Source organism: Myotis daubentonii, chromosome 10 (genome assembly GCF_963259705.1).
Source record: "Myotis daubentonii chromosome 10, mMyoDau2.1, whole genome shotgun sequence".
Taxonomy (NCBI): domain Eukaryota; kingdom Metazoa; phylum Chordata; class Mammalia; order Chiroptera; family Vespertilionidae; genus Myotis; species Myotis daubentonii.
This window is the reverse complement of record NC_081849.1, coordinates 68,146,670-68,167,487: the sequence shown is the minus strand read 5'-3', so window position 1 is coordinate 68,167,487 and position 20,818 is coordinate 68,146,670. Positions and strand designations below refer to the sequence as shown.

The following is a 20,818-nucleotide window of genomic DNA, read 5'->3' as shown; positions in this document are numbered from 1 at the left end:
TGTTGCTAACTAAACAAAGCAGCTAAAATGAGAAATGTAAGATAGAGAACTATTCTTGACTGATGTTTTAGTAAAGTTAAATAAAGAGCCAATGAAGGCTGTGCTTAAAAGGAAATTAGACTAGTAGCAGGACACACAATGGGTCAATTGGGAAAGGCAGAAATAAAATAAGAAGGCTAACAAATACAGGACACCTAAAAATGACCTACTTGTGGCTTTAGCAGAAGGTGCTGAGTGGGTACCTAACACAGGAGAGAATGGTAGCATAAAGATTTTCCAAGAAGGTAAGGTTTTATTTATTATTACCAGGAGAAAAATTCCACAAGGGATGATCTTTAAAACAATGTAACAGCTAAGATTCCAAAACACTGACAACACCAAATGCTGGCAATGATGTGGAGCCACGGGAGCTCTTATTGCTGATGGGGATGCCAAAATGATACAGCCACTTTTGAAGGCAATTCGTCAATTTCTTAAAAAGTTAAAGGAGGTCTTATCATATAATCCGGAAATTGTACTCCTAGGCATTTCCACAATAACTTATGTACACACAAAAACCTGCACATGGATGTTTATAGTAGCTTTATCCATAATTGCCCCAAACGGGAAGCAACCAAGATATCCTTCAATAGATGAAAGGATACAGAAGGTGGTTTGTTTAAAGAATGAAATATTATTCCACAAAAAAAACAAATGGGCTATCAATCTATGAAAAGGTATGGAGGACATTTAAATGCATATTGCATTTAATATTGAAAAGTGAAAGGCATTAGAAAATGCCACATACTGTATACTTCCAGCTATATGACCTTCCAGAAAGGGCAACACTATAGAAACCGTGAAAATAACAGGGGCTTCCAAGGGTTGGAGGGCGAGGAGAAGTATGAATGTGGAGCACAGGGATTTGTAAGGCAGTGAAAGTGTTCTGTATAACACAGTAATGGTGGGCACATAACAGGCATTTGGTAAAACCCATAGACCTGTACAACACAAAGACTTAACGCTAATGCAAACTGCTGACTTTATTTATTTATTTACTTATCTACTTATTTATCCATTTATTTATTTATATATTTTATTGATTTTTTACAGAGAGGAAGGGAGAGGGATAGAGAGTTAGAAACATCTATGACAGAGAAACATCGATCAGCCGCCTCCTGCACAGCCCCCACTGGGGATGTGCCTGCAAACAAGGTACATGCCCTTGACTGGAGTCGAACCTGGGACCCTTCAGTCCAGAGGCCGACCCTCTATCCACTGAGCCAAACCTGTTAGGGCGAAACTGCTGACTTTAGTTAATAATATACCAATATCTGTTCATCAACTGTAACAAGACTGCAGCAATGCAAGATGTTAATAATAGGGGAAACTGTGGGAGCTGACCAGCGAGAAGGAGTATATGGGAACTCTGTATTTTCTCTTCTAAACTAAAAACTGCTCTAAGAAGTAAACTCTAGTAGTTAAAAGAAAGCATTATTATAAGCCTATATTTAATTTGTAATATTCAAGCCCTATCCTGTTTGGCTTAGTAGATAGAGCGTTGACCTGAGGACTGAAGGGTCCTGGGTTAGATTCTGGTCAAGGGCACATGCCCGGGTTGCAAGATTGACCCCAGTGTGGGGTATGCAGAAGGCAGCTGATCAATGATGTTTCTAGCTCTCTCTCCCTCTCCCTTTCTCTCTGAAATCAATTTAAATAAAATAGAAATTTATAATATTCAATACAGAATCATGATATTTAACCATATGATAAATGTGTGAACATATAATTAATATTTATAAATGCAGAAGAAAGATACAAGCACTAACTATAGACTAGCACATATAGTTATTTTGACAGAATGCCATAGTCCTAGTAACATCTGGGTTACTCATGTATCAAGTGGTGAAATTGCTTGTATTTGTGTATAAATCATAAATATTTCCATCTTACCCAATTTTACTGACAACAGAGCATATAATGGCAAAAAAAAGTTTCCTAAGGGAAAATAACCCTTCTAGAGAACCTGACATTTATAATTACTGGTTAATAGGATCAGCACTAAAACTCTAGGTCCTAGATTCTAGGACAATTAGAAAAAGAAAGGGTGCCACTATTCTCAAATTCATTCATGCTATCCTTCAGGAAATTTAATTCAGACTTTGAGGAGGCACTGAGATCTAATACAGCATTCCAAGGCTTCATTAGGAAATATATGAAAAATTCCAGTTTGAAATAAAATGTACATTCCCATTACAATGTTTAATGTTTGCAACATCATTTGATACATTACTATGGAGTAGCAACACCAGTCTATCTAACCATCTCCTATTTATTTATTAGAGCTTTGCTTTAATGCAGACAAAGTAGGGATGTTTTCTCTTATAAAATTTTTTCCAGTTTGGATCACACACATGACTCAAAATGTACTACAAGCCTCAACCTCATAAATATTGCATGTCAAGATCCAGATAAGGAAATACGTATCTATATAAATTTTTACTACTCTGTAGTTATATGAAAATTATCTTACCAGTGTACTCTGGAAAGCAGACACTAAGATGCACTTTGGTGACTTTTTCTTGAAAGAGATCTTTTTTATTGAGAAACAGGACAATGGAGGTGGTGGCAAAGTACTTGTGATTACAGATACTGTTGAACAGGTGAAGGCTTTCATGCATTCTGTTCTGTTTGGTTTAAAAGATGAGAATGTGTAGAATTATTACTTGCAAAATATTAATCTTGGACACGATAAACAAGGATCTAGAAATAATACCTTTGGAAGGCCTTAATTGTGTTGGAAAATGTGGTAGTAATATTGCAAACTGAAAATGCTGGCTTTTCACCCTGGCCTTATGTTCCTTTTAGACTTACCGCTTCTTCATCTTCCACTAGGACCATGTCATAGGCACTGAGTGCCGCACAAAATATAATGCATGTAACTCCTTCGAAGCAGTGAATCCATTTCTTTCTCTCAGATCTCTGTCCACCAACATCGAACATTCTTAAAAAAAAAAAATAATAGAATAACAAAACTTGCAAATAGCCTCCAAAATTCTCATTAAGATTAACTTTTAGAATTTTATTTTTTTAAAATATATTTTATTGATTTTTTACAGAGAGGAAGGGAGAGAGATAGAGAGCTAGAAACATCAATGAGAGAGAAACATCAATCAGCTGCCTCCTGCACATCCCCCACTGGGGATGTGCCTGCAACCCAGGTACATGTCCTTGACCGGAATCGAACCTGGGACCCTTGAGTCCGCAGGCCGACGCTCTATCCACTGAGCCAAACCGGTTTCAGCAACTTTTAGAATTTTAAATGGGTACTTTTATATCTCTAAAAGGTAGTCGTTTGATTTTTATTCATTATAAAATACATCTTCTTTGTCCAATTTTCAACTCAAGGACTAAAGAAGAAATTTCATCATTTTCTTTTTTTACTTCATGCAAACTATAGTAAAATAAATCACACACTGACTTTGAGCATGTAGGAAATTTAAGGTAGCTTAGAGTTTTAGTAAGAAATTGATTAGCCTTAGGAGATTTTGATCAAAGTTTATATATAGTCTTAAATTAATATAATCCACAAGAAGATTGGAAACTATCATAGTTCTGATAATATACTTCCTGGACTGTTTTCTTAGCTTTTCCTACATTCATTCATTCAAATGATTATTGAACTTGATCATGATTGGAAGAATTAATATTGTTAAAATGCCCATGCTACAGATTCAATGCAATCCCTATCAAAATCCCAATGGTATTTCTCAAAGAAATAGAACAAACAATCCTAAAATTTGTATAGAACCACCAAAGACCCAAATAGCCAAAGCAATCTAGAGGAAGAAGAACAAAGCTAGAGGCATCAAACTCCTTGATTCCAAACTATATTGCAAAGCTATATTAATTAAAACAGTATGATATTGGCATAAAAAGACACATAGACACAATGAAACAGAATAGAAAGCCCAGAAATAAATTCATGCACTAGACATTGTGCTAGACCTACAGCCACAAAGATGAAAAAATATCCTCACTATCTTCAAAGCGCTCTCTGTGTGATAGAGAGAAAAACAAATACATTTTTATAATATTATTTAATAAAATTCTAATCTATAAGGTAGAGTGTGAGCCTAGAGAGAGATTTACTTCAGCCTGTGGGATCATGAAACTTACTGAGGAGGTGTTTGAATATTTGGTTCTCCTTCTGTTTTTCTATTTTGGCACAAGGCACCAATGTGGACATGGCAATTCAATACAGAAACTACATTTTTAATGCCCTACATCCCCTTACCATCCATTTAGAACACATCAAAAATGCAGTTTCTAATTCAACCACTTCTTTCCAACTCTTTTCCTCTTGGATAAGCCACCAACATTTCTGACCAGGGCCATTGCCAGAGGTCTACTATTCAATGGCATCTTTTCCACCTTAGAATCAAACCCAAACTGGTTTAATGACCACTAAGGCCACAGCAGTTTTGGTTCTTGCTTACCTATCCAAGTTCATACCATGTTCCTCTTTTTAATACAACCCAATCACAAGGTTATTCTTTCAGTTCCTTTAATATAAACCTAAATTTTGCTATTTCAGGACTTTTGTAGTCTGTCTTCTTTCCATGTGACATGATTCCCCTTTTCTTTATGTAACACTTCTTTCTCAACAGGTCTCAGTGTTAATGTCTCCTCCACCAAGAAGGCTCTCTTCATCCCTCACTTATTTTTATCACACCACTCTCTTAATTTCCTTTATAGTAATTGTCACAATCAGTCATTAACTGGTTTGGTTATTTATATGTTTTACATATTTAGTATCTGTTATCTCCCTAATAGAATAGTGGCCTCATGAGGGCAGGGACCTTATCTATAGTAGTGATGGCTATATCCCCAGTGTCAGGCACTATCCCTGATGCACAATAGACATGCAATAAAAATGTGCTAAATAAATGAGTATATTCCATGTTAATGGCATGGAGGGGGTATTTTAATGTAAAGTGCATGTGTAAGGAATGAGAGAACATGGTGTGTTGTGGATATCATTAAGTTTAAGTCTATATTATCTGATTGTCTCAAACCCTCATCGAGTGAATTGCAATTATCTTTGCTGTGGATTCTGACCTTTCTCCTCTGGTCAGATGGTTCTATGTGGTGCCAAACAGGTCACTGGGAAAATTCTCCACCTTTCAGGTGTTTTGTTTAATTTTTCTAATGGAGATACTGTAGGCAGTCTGTGTTCTAGGTGTTTCACATATTCTCCATTTAATCATATAAAAACACATGATGGATCATTTATTGGCAAAGAAATGTGATACTGTCATTGGACAAAAATGCATTAACTTGTGGATTAACTTGGTGAGTTGAGGGTGGAGTATACATCACCAGGTTTAAACTTACGGTGGGCTTTGTCAAACTAAATCCACCCCTTGTATTCCCACCCACTCGATTTTAACGTGTAAGAACCTCCATAATTCTTGTTTCTTTTTTTGCTCTAATCCTCTCATCAGGGTTTGCTTTCATGGTGGGTATCCTATAAAGGAGAACTAACCAATCACAGAGCCAGGACAAAAGTCACTGGATGAATGGGATATTTGTTCTGAGCGCCAAATATTCAAATTTCACAGTAAGAATGATGGAACCAATTTCCAAGAAATCTTGATTAAGTTTTCCCTATTAAACAGGGCTTGGATTAGTCCTATTAGCATTTGTTTGGGGCATCTTTTATCTTCTTTTATTGACAATGAACCTATCTTTATCTATTCTGATTGATACTTTCTTTATTTAACCACATTTATATTTTCAATCAGATATATTCAAATTTTGCAAATCTGAGAATATTCTTAATGTGACTTTAGATAACTGCTCAGATTCCCTGCATGGTAACCAAATATTTTATCTCCAAGAGGATAATCTTGTTTCTCTCATGTTGATATATTTTTTATTTAAAAATAATTTACAGAGAGTCCCTAGTAATGAAAACATTATAGAACTGAAATGTTCATTAGCAAATCAGACCAATAGCTGGAGTTTTGCTTTTATATAGATTTTTCAGGATATAATATTAGTTCTAAGAAAACTTGCATTATATTTTTCTGCTGTTGTCATAATTTATACATGTTTTCATACATCACTTTTCACTTTAGTGTTTTCTCTAAATTTTAATTTGAGGCTTATTTTAGAGCTATAAAGCATAACATCCTATTGATACAATTTGAAGATTCCCAGAGTAGAGCATTTATTTATTATACATTTCACTGAAGCAGTGATTTTCTATATGTGTGTGTGTTTATATTCCATCATGACCATTCTGTGAAAAACGAAGATAAACACAAAGAACACATATACTTGCTGATGAACATTTGGTTTGGGCCAATCTATATGGGCAATTAATCTGGAGAACGGACATGTGATACAGCTTGAATACCCTTAATTCCCTAAACAGTTAAGGTTACCAGAGTGCCATAATAACAGAGATTGGAACTTGCAGTTCTCATTTTGGGTAAAGGATTTTGTTCTTGTTTCTGGTAATATATATTTTCTTATTAAGTAAGGTACTTAAGCTAGAATTCTTTTTTTTCTTTTTAACTTTTTAAATGCCTGAAATGTACGATGCGGCTGTAAATTGACTGGCCAGACTTTTAGCTCATAGCAGAACATCAATAATTTGTTAAATTGCCCAGAGCATTAATATAGGGCAAGTCATCAAAGTTTTATAGCTTTATATTAAGCAGTTGACTAAACATTTGAGTTTATAGTCTATTATAAATTTTTGAGTTTTATGGGTTTATGGTAAACAATTGGCTAAATATTTACCACACAAGATTATTCATACTTCATATCAGAATAGATTATTATTAATCTGCCCTTTACAGTGCTTGCAAAACCATTATATGACATAGGATAGCTAAAAATAAATAATGCTACTGCAGCTAATTTATTTGTTAAATGTTTTTGCTCATCCTATAAGCATGTGATTCTCTTAGAAAAATTATAATTACTGACATCTACATATTTGACCACACAAAAAAATAGATCTAATCTGAGTAGGAATTTATTTAAATTATTTACTTAAAGTATTATTTTAAATTATTAAATTATGAGATTTATTCAAGATACTTTGTTTTAACACAATTGACATAACCTCTTAAGATGGCTACATGACAGGGTCAACAGGTGGATCTGTGTCATCACTACAGAGCCATAGCAAAATGGCCTAATCAAGTCTTTGTCTTGTGCCCTGTTCTAAAAATCAGGGTAGACACTTGCAGACATAAAGTATATGCACAGAGGTCATTCTAAAATCCTTAATTATTTGGGTTTAAAAAAAACAGAATCAAAAGGACTTACAACTATGAGGGAGCCAGGGTCTCTAAACTCCCATCATTGTTAGTATCATTATATACTTTTTGCTAAGTCTGTGTGCATATTTGGAACTTACAATGCCCACTATGTAATTCTCTAATTATTGAATAGTATAATTTATAAATTCATTAAAATAAATTCTATCACTAGAATAAATTACACATTATGTTCTATAACTTATTATTTTGGTAATATTAACCATAAACATAACTTAATCAAATAGATAGTATACATGAGTTATTGCTCTATGAGACCTAAGAGAGAATAACAAAGCTAAGTTGAAATATAGCTGCTGGGTAGACACCAGGCTCACTCCTGAGCTAAGATGAATCTACCTCCCAGAAATTAACACAGTGCGCATGACTCAACTTCAAATTCAGGAAAATTATAATTTATTTTATATGATATCCATTCGAATGTTGAAAATAATTATATTAAATTTAAAATATCTCAAGCTTTATGTTGTAATATTTTCTGACCTCTTTTCATTGACTTCTGTATAGTTTTATGTTCTGTCAATTGTTTTTTAATCCTGGAAAGTGACTTCTCTATAATTGTTTAATAAATTCTGATAAATCTGTAAGTTCTTTGTCCTGAGGAATTATTTTACAAAAATAAGAGGTCTCGCATTTTCATTGCATTTTCCATTTACACAGTATTTTAACACCTGTAAAGGTAATTAATTTTATCAGTTTGACAGTTGGCGTTCTGGTTTGATAAGAACTCGAAGGTAATTTCCACTAAATTAGGTGATACATGAAAATGATACAGTACATTGGCAGAGAGAATTTTTCATTTTGAAGTTCCTGTTTAAAATTCCTGAATACTCTAATTTAATTTGTAAATTAAGTATTTGGTTTTTAAATAGTGATATGATAATTTATGGTATGTGAATACAAATCAATGATAATGCACTATATTTTAATACCTGGGCGCTTTCTGAAATAAATTGGAATGCATATTGTTTTTATATTTCCTGTTTGAAATACTACAAAATTTTAGACTACAAATGCCTGTATGCTTTTAGATAATCTTATTCAGCACTTCAAAAAAAAGGAAAAAAGGTGACTTAACTGTGAGAATTTATTAAGGGATTAATATTGCTCTGACTCAACTTAAAAACATATTTAATTGATTTTAAAGAATTCCCTAAATCCCAGCTGGTGTGGCTCAGTGGTTGAGTGTCAACCTGTGAACCAGGAGGTCACAGTTCGATTCCCGGTCAAGGCACATGCCCAGGTTGCAGGCTCAATCCCCAGTGGGAGTTGTGCAGGAGACAGCCAATTCTCTCTCATCATTGAGGGTTCTACCTTTCTCTCCCTCTCCCTTCTTCTCTGAAATCAATAAAAATATATTTTAAAAAAGAGTTCTATAAAAAGTATAACTGTGTTCTTTAATATTTTTAAATATTTTAAAAATATTTTGTAGAGAAATTTCCTGCATTCTCTTCCTCATAGAAGATGCCTTTAATAACTTACCCTCTTGAGTCAGTGAGAAAGAAAAACCTATTAAGAAAAGAAAAGAGGTGAAAAGTGGTTTTAGTGGATGGCAAAGAGGTAGTAGTTGCATAGTGTAGAAATTCCTATCCTATATAATAAAAGCCTAATATGCACACACAAAAAATGGAAACTAAAACTAGGTGAAAGATTTCCCCAAGATCATATATAGAAGTACTAGAAATGTGATTAGCATGCACACATTTCTAATTTCAAAGACTGCACTTCTTACACTGCATATCACTGATGGGCTATGGATAAATTGGGATGGAAACTATTCTTTTTCTATAATGCATCTGGCATGTGCTTCTTCTAGTCTTGTTGGTCATTCATAAGTCCCTTCAGAGAGAAGAGGGGAAGGGGAATAAAAGCAAATGACAGCCTGTTGGGGAGATATCTCTGAGCTGGCGGGCCCCGATGGGACTTGACCAGCCTGTGCTCCTAAAACCAGGGCACATGATGGCCAATGAGCTCACTAAACCTCAGAAGTCATGTTCATTTCCTGGAACATCTATTTCACTCAGAACTAAATATAAATATTCATAAATTTATAAAGCAAATATTCTGAGTAGTATACATTTGCATTTTAAAAATAACACAGTGTTTTAAATATATTTTTTCTCACAATAGGCATCTCCAGGAAATGAACATGACTTCTGAGGTTTAGTGAGCTCATTGGCCATCATGTGCCCTGGTTTTAGGAGCACAGGCTTGTCTAGTCCCATCGGGGCCTGCCAGCTCAGAGATATCTCCCCAACAGGCTGTCATTTGACTTTATTCCCCTTCCCCTCTTCTCTCTGAAGGTACTTATGAGTGACCAACAAGACTAGAAGAAGCACATGCCAGATGCATTATAGAAAAAGAATAGTTTCCATCCCAATTTATCCATAGCCCATCAGTGATATGCAGTGTAAGAAGTGCAGTCTTTGAAATTAGAAATGTGTGCATGCTAATCACATTTCTAGTACTTCTATATATGATCTTGGGGAAATCTTTCACCTAGTTTTAGCTTCTATATATATATATATATATATATATATATATATATATATATAGAGAGAGAGAGAGAGAGAGAGAGAGAGAGAGAGAGATTTCAGAGAGGAAGGGAGAGGGAGAGAGAGATGTATAAACATCAATGATGAGAGAGAATCATTGATCGGCTGTCTCCTGCTTGCCCCCTACTGGGTTATCAAGCCTGCAACCGGGGCATGTATCCTGACCGGGAATCAAACCGTGACCTCCTGGTTCATAGGTCAATGCTCTGCCACTGAGTCACGCAGGCTGGGCTTACTAGTAGCTTCCATTTCTTGGTGTAAAGATAATGTACATAGAGTGTTTGAACTAGTACTTGTATTCATCTAGCAGGAACTGACTGTGTGCTCACTCTGTGCTAGCTATGCTGATAATCACAGAAGATAGAGCTGTAAAAAGACACGGCCCTTGGTCTCCTAGAGCTAAGAGTGTATGAGGCAGAAACAGAAACAGAAAGAGTGAACTGATAAAGAAACAATTTCATATATTGGTTTTTCAAAAGAAAAAAAAATGTAGTTTAATATATCAATGATAGGACGGCGGCTCACATTGGTGTAGCTATTAAGTGCTGTTTCTTTGCGATTCTTCCCAACTGTACATGAGTGACAACATGTTGGTCAGTTGAAATTGGATGTTGTCAGGTTATTTACACCAAGGAAATAATAAAGGGCCACAGATACACCTTCCCCATCTCCCTGCCTCCGAGAGCTTGTTCTTGTACATTTACCAGCACACTGCTGAGGGTAGTAGTGACAGGGCTATGCAAGGATGATTAATAGATAGGATGGTCAAGGCTCGCTGAGGAGATAGCATTTGATTCGAGGACTTAAGAAGGAGCCAGTCCTTGCTGACATCCAAGGTCAGAACATTTTAGGCAAAGAGAACAGGAAGTACAGAGGCTCTGTGCCTTGAATGTTTGACGAACAGCTATTTATAAAAAAGGATAATTTATGATGGTGCCTACCTATTTCTGAGAAGATAGTAACAGACCAGGGTTTCTGAGAATGACCAGGGTTGCGAACTTCTAGGTGTTTGATATGTGACATTAATTTTCATAACTGACTTATGAACCAGACAATCTAGGATCTGGGGAATTTTATTAGCTTATGTAAGACATGCTAACATCAAGTGATAACTTTTTTCTAGGACTTTACAATAAACTCATTAGACAAGTAAAGAAAAGGGGCCTTTGTTCCTCAACAAACGCTGTTCTTTAATGGAGAACCTGGGGGTGGAAACTTGGAATAGACTCAAGGCTGATACCTACCTTTTGTGTTTCAGTGAGAAATGTGGAGAGGAGGAAGGAGAGTAAGAAAGAAAAGGCAAGTGTGCCAGAAATGCTTTGAGAGACCTCGGGCAGGCAGAGGACAGAGCAATTGGAGTTGAGCTCCCAAAGGAAAACCCCAGAAACTAGACCACAGGTCAGGAGGCTGGAGAAAGTAGTTGCCAAAGAGGAAATGCTCCCTGGTGATGACAGGACCGCAGATAAGCTTTGCTTGCCACCTAACCAACAGGGGATGTCAATCCCAGTCTTTGCGGACCTTTTTCCCTGGTTTGCTCTTTCACTCACCTTTCAGAAAATTAACTGTTTGTGGGCCTGAGATTTAGGATACATTTTGAAGAGCTTTCTTCCACACTAACTTGTAAATTATCCTGTAATAACTATTGTAATTAGATATTGTGTATTACCAATTTTAACACTTAAAAATGCCTTAAAATATTTTCCCACTAAAATGAATTTCCTCCACAGGTTAATACAAATAATTAATGTCACCTTTTTTTCTAGTTTTTCTACTTTTCAAAAATATTCTTATTACTGCATGCATGAATGACTTTATTAATTATACTTTACTGACTTTTTTTCATTACTAAAGGATACATGTAGAACCTGGTTTTTTTTTTTTTTTTTTTAATATATTTTATTGATTTTTTACAGAGAGAAGGGAGAGAGATAGAGAGTTAGAAACATCGATGAGAGAGAAACACCAATCAGCTGCCTCCTGCACATCTCCCACCGGGGATGTGCCCGCAACCCAGGTACATGCCCTTGACCGGAATCGAACCCGGGACCCCTCAGTCCGCAGGCCGACGCTCTACCCACTGAGCCAAACCGGTTTCGGCTAGAACCTGGTTTTAATGCTTAATCTTTCACCTTATCCACAATTGGTAGGGAGACGTGCTTAAGTTTCAAGGGACCCTTTCTACCACTACAATAGGGATTTTTATTTCTTGCTATCATAGAAGTGTTTTCCTTTGGTAGCTCAAGTCCAATTGCAATAGAATTTCTAAGATGGTCTTGATAATGCAATGACAATGAAACGAATGGGATCGTTTTCATAACCAAACCGTACTTATAAAGTAGGCCTTGCTATTCCAGTAAATAGCATCATATTCAAATAATTCTCTTCTCAGTTATTTGCATTTTTAAATTAAGGAAGTAAATTCATAAGAGTACTTCAAGCAAATGGGAGGGTTGGAAGGCAAAGGAAATAGGACCTCCAGCACCTGTTGCTTAAATGTTATTTAAATATATTTTCTTTTTTAAGTGGGATATCAGTTTCAAGTACAAGGAAAGCAAATTCTAGCTCCCACCTGTTCTCGGAGGGAAGGATGGAGCTCAGGATGAGGGTCCAAGTGTGAAGCTATAGGCAGGCAGGCAAGAACAGCGGGAAAGAAAGTAAACTAGGCCTATGAGCATTCCCAAGGAGTCACTGCACTTGAACATGAATTAGAGCTTTTCTCTGTGCAGAAATATTTAGCATGACATGTCTTTTATTAATAGTTAAAAATATGTTTGCTTATACCTGAAATGCAGGTCTTTAAAGGAGAATTGAGTTTCAATGATTCCCGTTGTTTTCACTCGAGAATGTAGAACATCTTGCTCATTTGGGACATATCCAGGAGCTGTTATTCTGTCCAAATCATTAAGGTAGCTAATAAAAACAAACAAAACACAATAGCATATATATATCTTTAATTTTGTAAATGATTTTTTATTGTTGTTTAGAGTCCATTAAACTTATAAAAATCCAGATGGGTGGTTTTCAAACTCTGCTCATCAGAATTCTAAGAGCTTGGTGGCAAGGATGTTGCATTGCACTGAGTGTGGTACACAGCTGACCTGTGGGGGTAGGGACACTTTTAAAAGCGGATAGATAAATGTTGCTGTTGCTTGTATTTTATAAGGTGTATGTGGTATACTTGCCGGTGTGTAGATAGACATTTCAGAGGAAAGTTCTCTTTATTAGACTTACATCATCCCAAAAGGTCACCTTGTAATTGTGATCACTAGACTAGTCTCAAAATGTTGTAGTTTGTATTTAGACACTGAATTTTAAGAGTGATTGATTTTAACATCATGATTTGAAAGTTGTTGTGTTGTTTTTCATGGATTTTTCTAGCTTAGGATTCTGAACAAATTTCACTAAGTTCCATGACTGTAACCACTTAGTCCAATAAAAGAAGAAATGTTTGACTTTCTTGCTTGTCCGCAGTGGAACTAATTCACGAAATTGCTGACCCACCCTGAGCCAGTAGCACTCCTGGGGACAGAAAGCTGAACCTACACACTGCACCCACTTCTACTTCCTCCACTCTTCCCTCAGGGCATCAGTGTGTCACACTCATCTCTGGAGGCCACTTTTCAAACCCTGCTATTACCAGGATGATTCTATTCTCTTTCTGCTCAAGGTGTCTAGGAGTGACGAAAGGCAGGAAGAAAGAAGTCTGACTAAGCCCAATGCTCTATAAGACGAATCTGTTAGATTAGAGGAAAGAAACTACTCTTAGCTTCATCCTTGAAACCAGATCCTAAAACAAAGTGTTTTTATTGCTTTAAAAGCAGTTGAAAATCACTGTTCTAGATTTTTGATACAAAGGTTTTAGTAGCTTAGAACTATGGCTATTTCTGGAAAAATGTTAGAGGTAGCAATAGACCAGTAAGGTTTTTATGACAAAATTGTTCAGTATAATGAATCAAGTTTACACGTATGGCTTAAATAGAAAGATCATGATGAATATTTTCATCCATTCAGATAAAATTTAAGAGGTAGGATCCACATGAATATTAATCATTTAAAAGTTGAAATTTCCAGGGACTAAGTTGAGGAACTGTTTATGTCTTAGCATCTAGAACAATGCCTTAAAAAAGCAAAGCTATTTATCACTGGTTAAAAAAATAAATCCAACAGCAATATGGGTAATTTATTCTTGAAGGGTCTTTCTCCTTTTAAGTGGAAATAAACTTAGAATTGGCAAAAATTGGCCAAGGACAAATAGACAATCACAATTCAGAAATACATATATGTAATAATGTGCAAATATGTCACTCTGTTTTATTCTAACAGAGTTTAATTTATCTTTACAAAAAAATGAGGAAAAACAAAGATATAAATATGTCAGAAGGAAGTATTGGAATATTTTTCTAGCTTACCTATTTTCTATTTTGTGAATCAAGTTTCTTTGTGCATTTTTTATGGACAAATTCTATATCGGTGGTAGGTATATTATTGGCCAACTGATTCATGCAGAAGCAAAAACAAAATGAAACAAAATAGAAACATACCTGCCATGATAGATATTTAATTTATTTTAATAATAGGCAAATGAATGTTTTTGTAGTTACATTTTAATGTACTTTTATTTGTATATATAAATCATTTCAAGCAAAGCAGAAGCATTTAACAGAGTGACAGATTTGCATTTAAAATGTTTGTTTTTATAAACAAATATATGATTTGGGTGCTCAAACCTGTAGACTAAATCTTAAACCAAACCACAGGCCCTAAATATATATAAGACAAATCACTTAAAAATATCTAATTTTTTAATCATGTAAAAATACTATTTTTTTCTGGTCAAGTCTATGTTAAATCTTAAAACATATGCAATTTCAATAACACACTAGTCTCAATGAGTAAATCATCAAATATTAATTAAAATATTTCCCTTGTTTGCCACTGTCATGATGCTTTTCCATCAGTGTGCTAGTAGTGATGGGGAAGGTGCTATGTTGCCAACAAACAGTATTCTTTTTCCTTGCACTGCTTAGGACTCATCTCTATTAATTTCATTTTGAAAGGTATCTATGTTTGAGAGGATAACAAATATCTCTCACACACACAAAAAAGACAGATAGAGAAAGGAAGGAAGAAAACAAGGGAAGGAGGGAGGGAGAGGGAGGGAGAGAGGAGCGGGGAGGGAGGGAGGAAGTAAAGAGAAGAGGAAAGGAAAAAAAAGAAGAAAGAGGAGGGAGAGAGAGGAAGAGAACGAGACCATTGCTTTATATAATGATTCTGAAATATACATGAATATGGTACTGATTTGATATTATAGTAACTAGTTTTAAAAATTGAATGTCATTCAGTATTTTAGAAAAATCTGTTAATTTTTGGAAGAAAACAAGAGCCATTCAGCTATTTTTCTTAGCAAGTTTTTACTTAATCATTCTTTAAAGGATCCCTAAGAACAAAAATGTTAATATTTAATTTCTCTTGATTTTATCTGAAATCATTTTTAGACATGGGGTGTATTATGTGGGTGGAATGAACTTCCTGTTGTTACTCTACTGCAAGTAGATATTGTGTACTCGTGTTTAGCTTGAAGAACAGATACATTGCTCTTAATATGAATCCATATTGTGATAGTCCCAGTACAAAACACATTTTATGTGTCAAAATAAAGAAAAAAAAAAACTAGAAAATACAATAAAATGTCATTTTGTCTGCTCACTTTGTCTACAATATGTACATACTTTTTGCTATTCAAGAGCAAAGAACTTGGTAAACATATGATAATATAATTATAAATACATTTTAAGGGAAATTATATTAAACAATAATGTGTATCTAAAACTAAAAACAGCTTTCTATCATTTATTTATCTATCTAACTTTTCCTTCCTCCTATTTTTGAACTTTGCTAACCAATTTTTAATGAAAATATTCCATATTTCAGTTTCTTATTAATTTTGACTGCTTTTATCAATGATTCATATAAAAAAGCAATATTTTTCTATACTACCGACAACCCTCTTAGTATTAAAATGTGAATATGTACTGGGAAACTTATAAAAGCAGTTATGTAAGCTCATATAATCATAAGATGATATTCATTCTCTACTTCATCAGTGAGACAAGAGTTGATAAGGGACAATGCACCCATTGGGTTTGGGATTTAAAATGAACATAAATGAATAATCACAGAAGACTGATCTTTTCCTAGAATTTATGTTTCTTTCTCTCTCCATAATCCTTCTGCCCATCATGATCAAAAATCTGAAGATCATGCAAGTTTTATTGTTCTGTCGTCAAATAATCTTTAATTTGTTTCACTTTCACATTACTGTTGTTGTTTTTTTCCTTACGCAAGGCATGTTGTGTTTGGGGGTCATCAAAAGGACTGTATTTATATCTTTTACATATTAATATGCATAGACAGAAATATAGAATATGTAATGAAACTATATTTACATACATGCACACACATACTTGTAGGCATGTGACCATGGAATAAGATAAGAACCAGTTACTAAAATGGAAACCTAAAATCATTTTGATAATGCAATTATAAATAGTGTCACAACTTCCTAATTTCCTTGTTGCTGATAACTGCAAACTGGAGGAGAGCTATGAAAATTATATAGTCTTTCTTGAGACTCAAACAAGAATTCCACAATGTACCAGTGTTGTGAATATCAATACACTACTTTTTCTAGAACTCTTTGAATCAAAGCATGTGTCATTAATCTGATTACCTTAGACCATGACTTCAATAACATGAATAGAGATGAAATGAATAGCCCAACCTTAGTGTGCATGTCACCATGCTGTGTTTATGTTGAGCATGATGCAAAATAATTAATTCTTTTTACTTTGGAGAGAACATATCTATCTATCTATCTAGCTATTTATATATTAATGAATTAGTAGTCAATTGTCTTTTTAAAAATATATATATTTTTATTGATTTCAGAGAGAAAGGGAGAAGGATAGAAAGATAGAAACATAAATGATGAAAGAGAACCATCGATGGACTGCCTCCTGCACACCCCCACTGGGGATTAAGCCCACAATCCGGGCATGTGCCCCTTACTGAAATTGAACCGGGAACTTTTCAGTCCTAAGGCCAATGTTTTATCCACTAAGCCAAACAGGGTAGGGCACAAGGATTTTTTTTCTTTAATCTTACATAACATCAGTAATCCAGTTATAGAGCAGTTCCAGGGTAGTTCAGAGATTAAATGCTTTCTTAAAGGAACTGAGTTTCCCCCCCCCTAAATTTCTGCTTGCCATTATCAGTGAATAATCTTGGTAGCTGCAACTGCTACAGGTATAATAAGGCATGTGCCCTGACCTGGAATCCAACAGTGACCTCCTGGTTCATAGGTCGACACTCAACCACTGAGCCACACTGACTGGTCTTGAAAACATATTTAAAACATATAGATCTTCTCAGGAAAATAATTTCAAAATTAGTTATTTAGAGGCCCGGTGCATGACATTCGTGCACTGGGGGTAGGGTGGGGTGGGAGAGGGGTCCCTCAGCCTGGCCTGCACCCTCTCGCAGTCCAGGACCCCTCACTTCTTACCGCCCACCTGCTTGCTGTTTCTTACCCCTCAGCTCGCTGCTCCTTAGCACTGTGCTCGCCCGCAGTGAGCCTGGCTTCTGGCTGTGTGGCGCTCTCCCTGTGGGAGTGCACTGAACACCAGGGAGCAGCTCCTGCATTGAGCATCTGCCCCTGGTGGTCAGTGCACGTCATAGCAACTGGTCGTTCTGCTGTTTGGTTGATTTGCATATTAGGGATTTATTATGTAGGATGCTCCCCTGGTTATATTTTTTTGCATCTCATTTACATCACTTTGATCTTTTTTATTTCTCTTGAATTACTTTTTATTTTAGTATAATAAATAGAAAAGCCATTTATTTTTCTTATTTGTGAGTATGAGTGCAGAATATACAGTTATAATTCTTAATTGTAAATATTTCCACTGCGATTCCTGTAGAAATGTATTCACTTACTAAGCTGCTGAATCGTTGAGCTGATACTCGGCTGACCTTTCAAAGCAGGCCTGAATCCCCGGATCTCTCCACAGCCGTTTTATTACCTCCACCAGGTCCTGCGTCATTCCTCCATCTTCTAGGGCATTTGCCATCACATAAAGTTGTCTTTGGTCTTCCTATGGCAATGTTTTTATGAAAAGAATAAAAATGTGTCATTATTTGAAATCACATATTCTTTTTTTTAAAGAGAACATTTAAATTGGATGATTTTATATTATTTCTTTAGGTAATAATTCCATTGAACGTGTAAACAATATATCTAAAGTGCCTTATGATCACTGGCTAATACCCAAAAGAGTTCACCATTGCAAAAATTAATAGATTTAAGTATTATCATAAAAAGATAGGATGTTTTGTTATATATTTTGCTATAAATCATTAAGTTTTGATTATGATGTAAAAAGGGATAACAATAGCTTGGTATAAGTCCATCGAGCTCTCAGATGGTCAAATGCTCATAAAAGGGTAATGGATCTGATCTAAATTGGCACATAGTATTCCTTTGATAATGGCCACATTTTTTCCCTAGGAAATAAAACTATCAAATAAGAATTAGAGAAATGAAAAATAAAACTCAGTATTCTAAAATCATACTGAAAAATTGATATACAATATTATTTGCTATCATGTACCTCTTTGTGATCATATTACTAATGGTAAACATTTAAATATACTCAAAATTTTGAATGTCCAATGTAGTGTTGTTAATTGCATGCCTTTGGGGGCAAATTAATAGGGCAGAGTTAAGACAATGAAAAAAAAAAAAGAGGAAAAGAGAAAGGAAAATAGAGAAGAAAGCAAAAATTGTGTTAGTCCTGATAGAATATTTGGAGTTGACAAGAGCAGATGTAAAAGTACACTGAGTAAATAATACAGTCCACAGTTTACCTAAACTATCAAGTCTGTTTTGTAACAAAAATATTTTAAGAATAAGAATTTGAATTTCACAATAATTGTTGACCAATATAGACCAGGCAAATGAAGTCTGGGCTCATATTCTCCTTGTCTGATTCCAAAGCTCTTACTCTTTCCTGTACATATTCTTATACTCCAAGACAGCACATGTAATATCTCACACAATCCTCACAAACAGTCGCATAGACACTATATTTTTTCCCATTTTACAAATGAGGAATCTAAGAGTCAGTGCTTAATTTGATGAGCCAATAAAGAAAATAAGCATCAGAAGAAGAGTCAGACCCAACTATATTTTGTGAAATGTTAGGAGTATGTGCAATAAGAACTTGCTGGTTTTCTGATACAATTTAATTTATTGTTCTTATTGTAAATTGATGCCATGTTTATTTCACTGTTTTATTAAAAATCTGCTGAGAAACATAAGGGTATGTTTCTCAATGTTAGAGAGAGGCTTTCTTAAGATTAAAAACCTTATTTTTGTCTTTCTTCACATTGAGATTTTATTGCCAAACCAAACTGATCAAATGACCATTAGGCCAACATTTTTAAGTGGCTAAATCAGAAGTTTAAACCCCATTTTCTTGCATCAGCATTGGGTAAGTTTTAAATACTTCTTCCTGATTATTTGGCTATGAGAGAGAACTGCAAATCCAATAAAATATGATGCAGCCACTTTTGCTGACATTCTCTCATTTGCCTCTTTCCACTATTAAAATGCCATTTAGAAGAAATGATGCAATGAGACAGTTGCTCAAACAGTTTTGTCCATACAGGGGAAAAACTACATGTCTTGTTAGCATCCTATAACAAAAGCCTAATATGCTAAGTGTCCGGTAGTCGATCATCCGTTCAACCAAGCAAAGCGTAATATGCTAATGATATGCTGAGGCTGCTCAACCGCTCACTATGACGTGCATGGACCACCGAGGGGCAGATGCTCCGACTGGTAGGTTAGCTTGCTGCTGGGGTCTGGCCTATTGGAATTGAGTGAGATGGGCTGGATATGCCCTGGAGCCCTCCTGCAGCCTCTCCCTGGCTGGCCATCCTCCTGTGTCCCTCCCCAGCCCTGATTGTGCACCAATGGGGTCCCTTGGCCTGGCCTGCGTCCTCTCACAATCTGGGACTCCTCAGGGGATGTTGGAGAGCCAGTTTTGGCCTGATCCCACAGGCCAGGCCGAGGGAACCCACTGATGCACGAATTTGTGCACCGGGCCTCTAGTACCTTTATAAACCATGCTAATAAACTCTTCCATTTCTCTTTAAAATTTTCCATTTTAATTTAAATATGCTTTGTTTGTATAGCTATCATTAACATAGTCTCACCTTGAGCATTTAAATGTCACAAAGTCCTCTTTGACCAATACATCAATCCTACTACCTCCCCCAAGAGCAAGCAATCCTATCAGTTTGGCTTTTGTATTTTGAGATATTTAGTTTTTTTTTATTTTATTGCATTCATAACTGAAGTTGATGGAGGTGATTTTCAAACCAGGCTGTACATGATAAGCCCATGGAGCACTTCTTAACAATATTGATACCAGGACCTCAACACAAACAAGATGATCCAGAATCTCTGATGTCAATTTCTGCCAAGGTATTTTAAGGAATTTCTCCTGTGACTCAAATGTGAGGACTGAGTTAAGAATCAATATACAGAATTTTTTTTGGTGTCTTTTTAAATCACATAAGTAATGTCTTATTGGACATACTGCATATCCATTCTTGAAGTTGTTCCTCAGTTGCTAAAGGGCTAACACAGTAATTTAAAGAATCAAAAATTCATTTGTTTAAGGGCTTGGGTCCACCAAACACATTTGAATTTTTAAAATATATAACACAGGTATTAATGAGAACTTGTCTTTTACAGAACATCCAAATTGATTGAAAACTGAACTCCTACTGCTTATCTTACTCCCATGTTTTCAAAACTTCAGTATTTTCAAATCTCTTATTATTGCTCACACGACTCTA

At 35.3% G+C, this 20,818-nt stretch overlaps 1 protein-coding gene across 1 annotated transcript in view; it reads right to left on the bottom strand.

Moving 5' to 3' along the window:
- GNAT3 (G protein subunit alpha transducin 3) overlaps window positions 1-20,818 on the bottom strand; it is a 47,916-nt gene that overhangs the window by 1,515 nt on the left and 25,583 nt on the right. The window contains exons 4-7 of the mRNA XM_059656171.1: window positions 17,888-18,045; window positions 12,674-12,802; window positions 2,854-2,983; window positions 2,513-2,666 (exon numbers count right to left, since the gene is read on the bottom strand). Of these exons, the coding sequence (XP_059512154.1) occupies window positions 2,513-2,666; window positions 2,854-2,983; window positions 12,674-12,802; window positions 17,888-18,045 (571 nt within the window). The remainder of the gene's footprint in view (window positions 1-2,512; window positions 2,667-2,853; window positions 2,984-12,673; window positions 12,803-17,887; window positions 18,046-20,818) is intronic.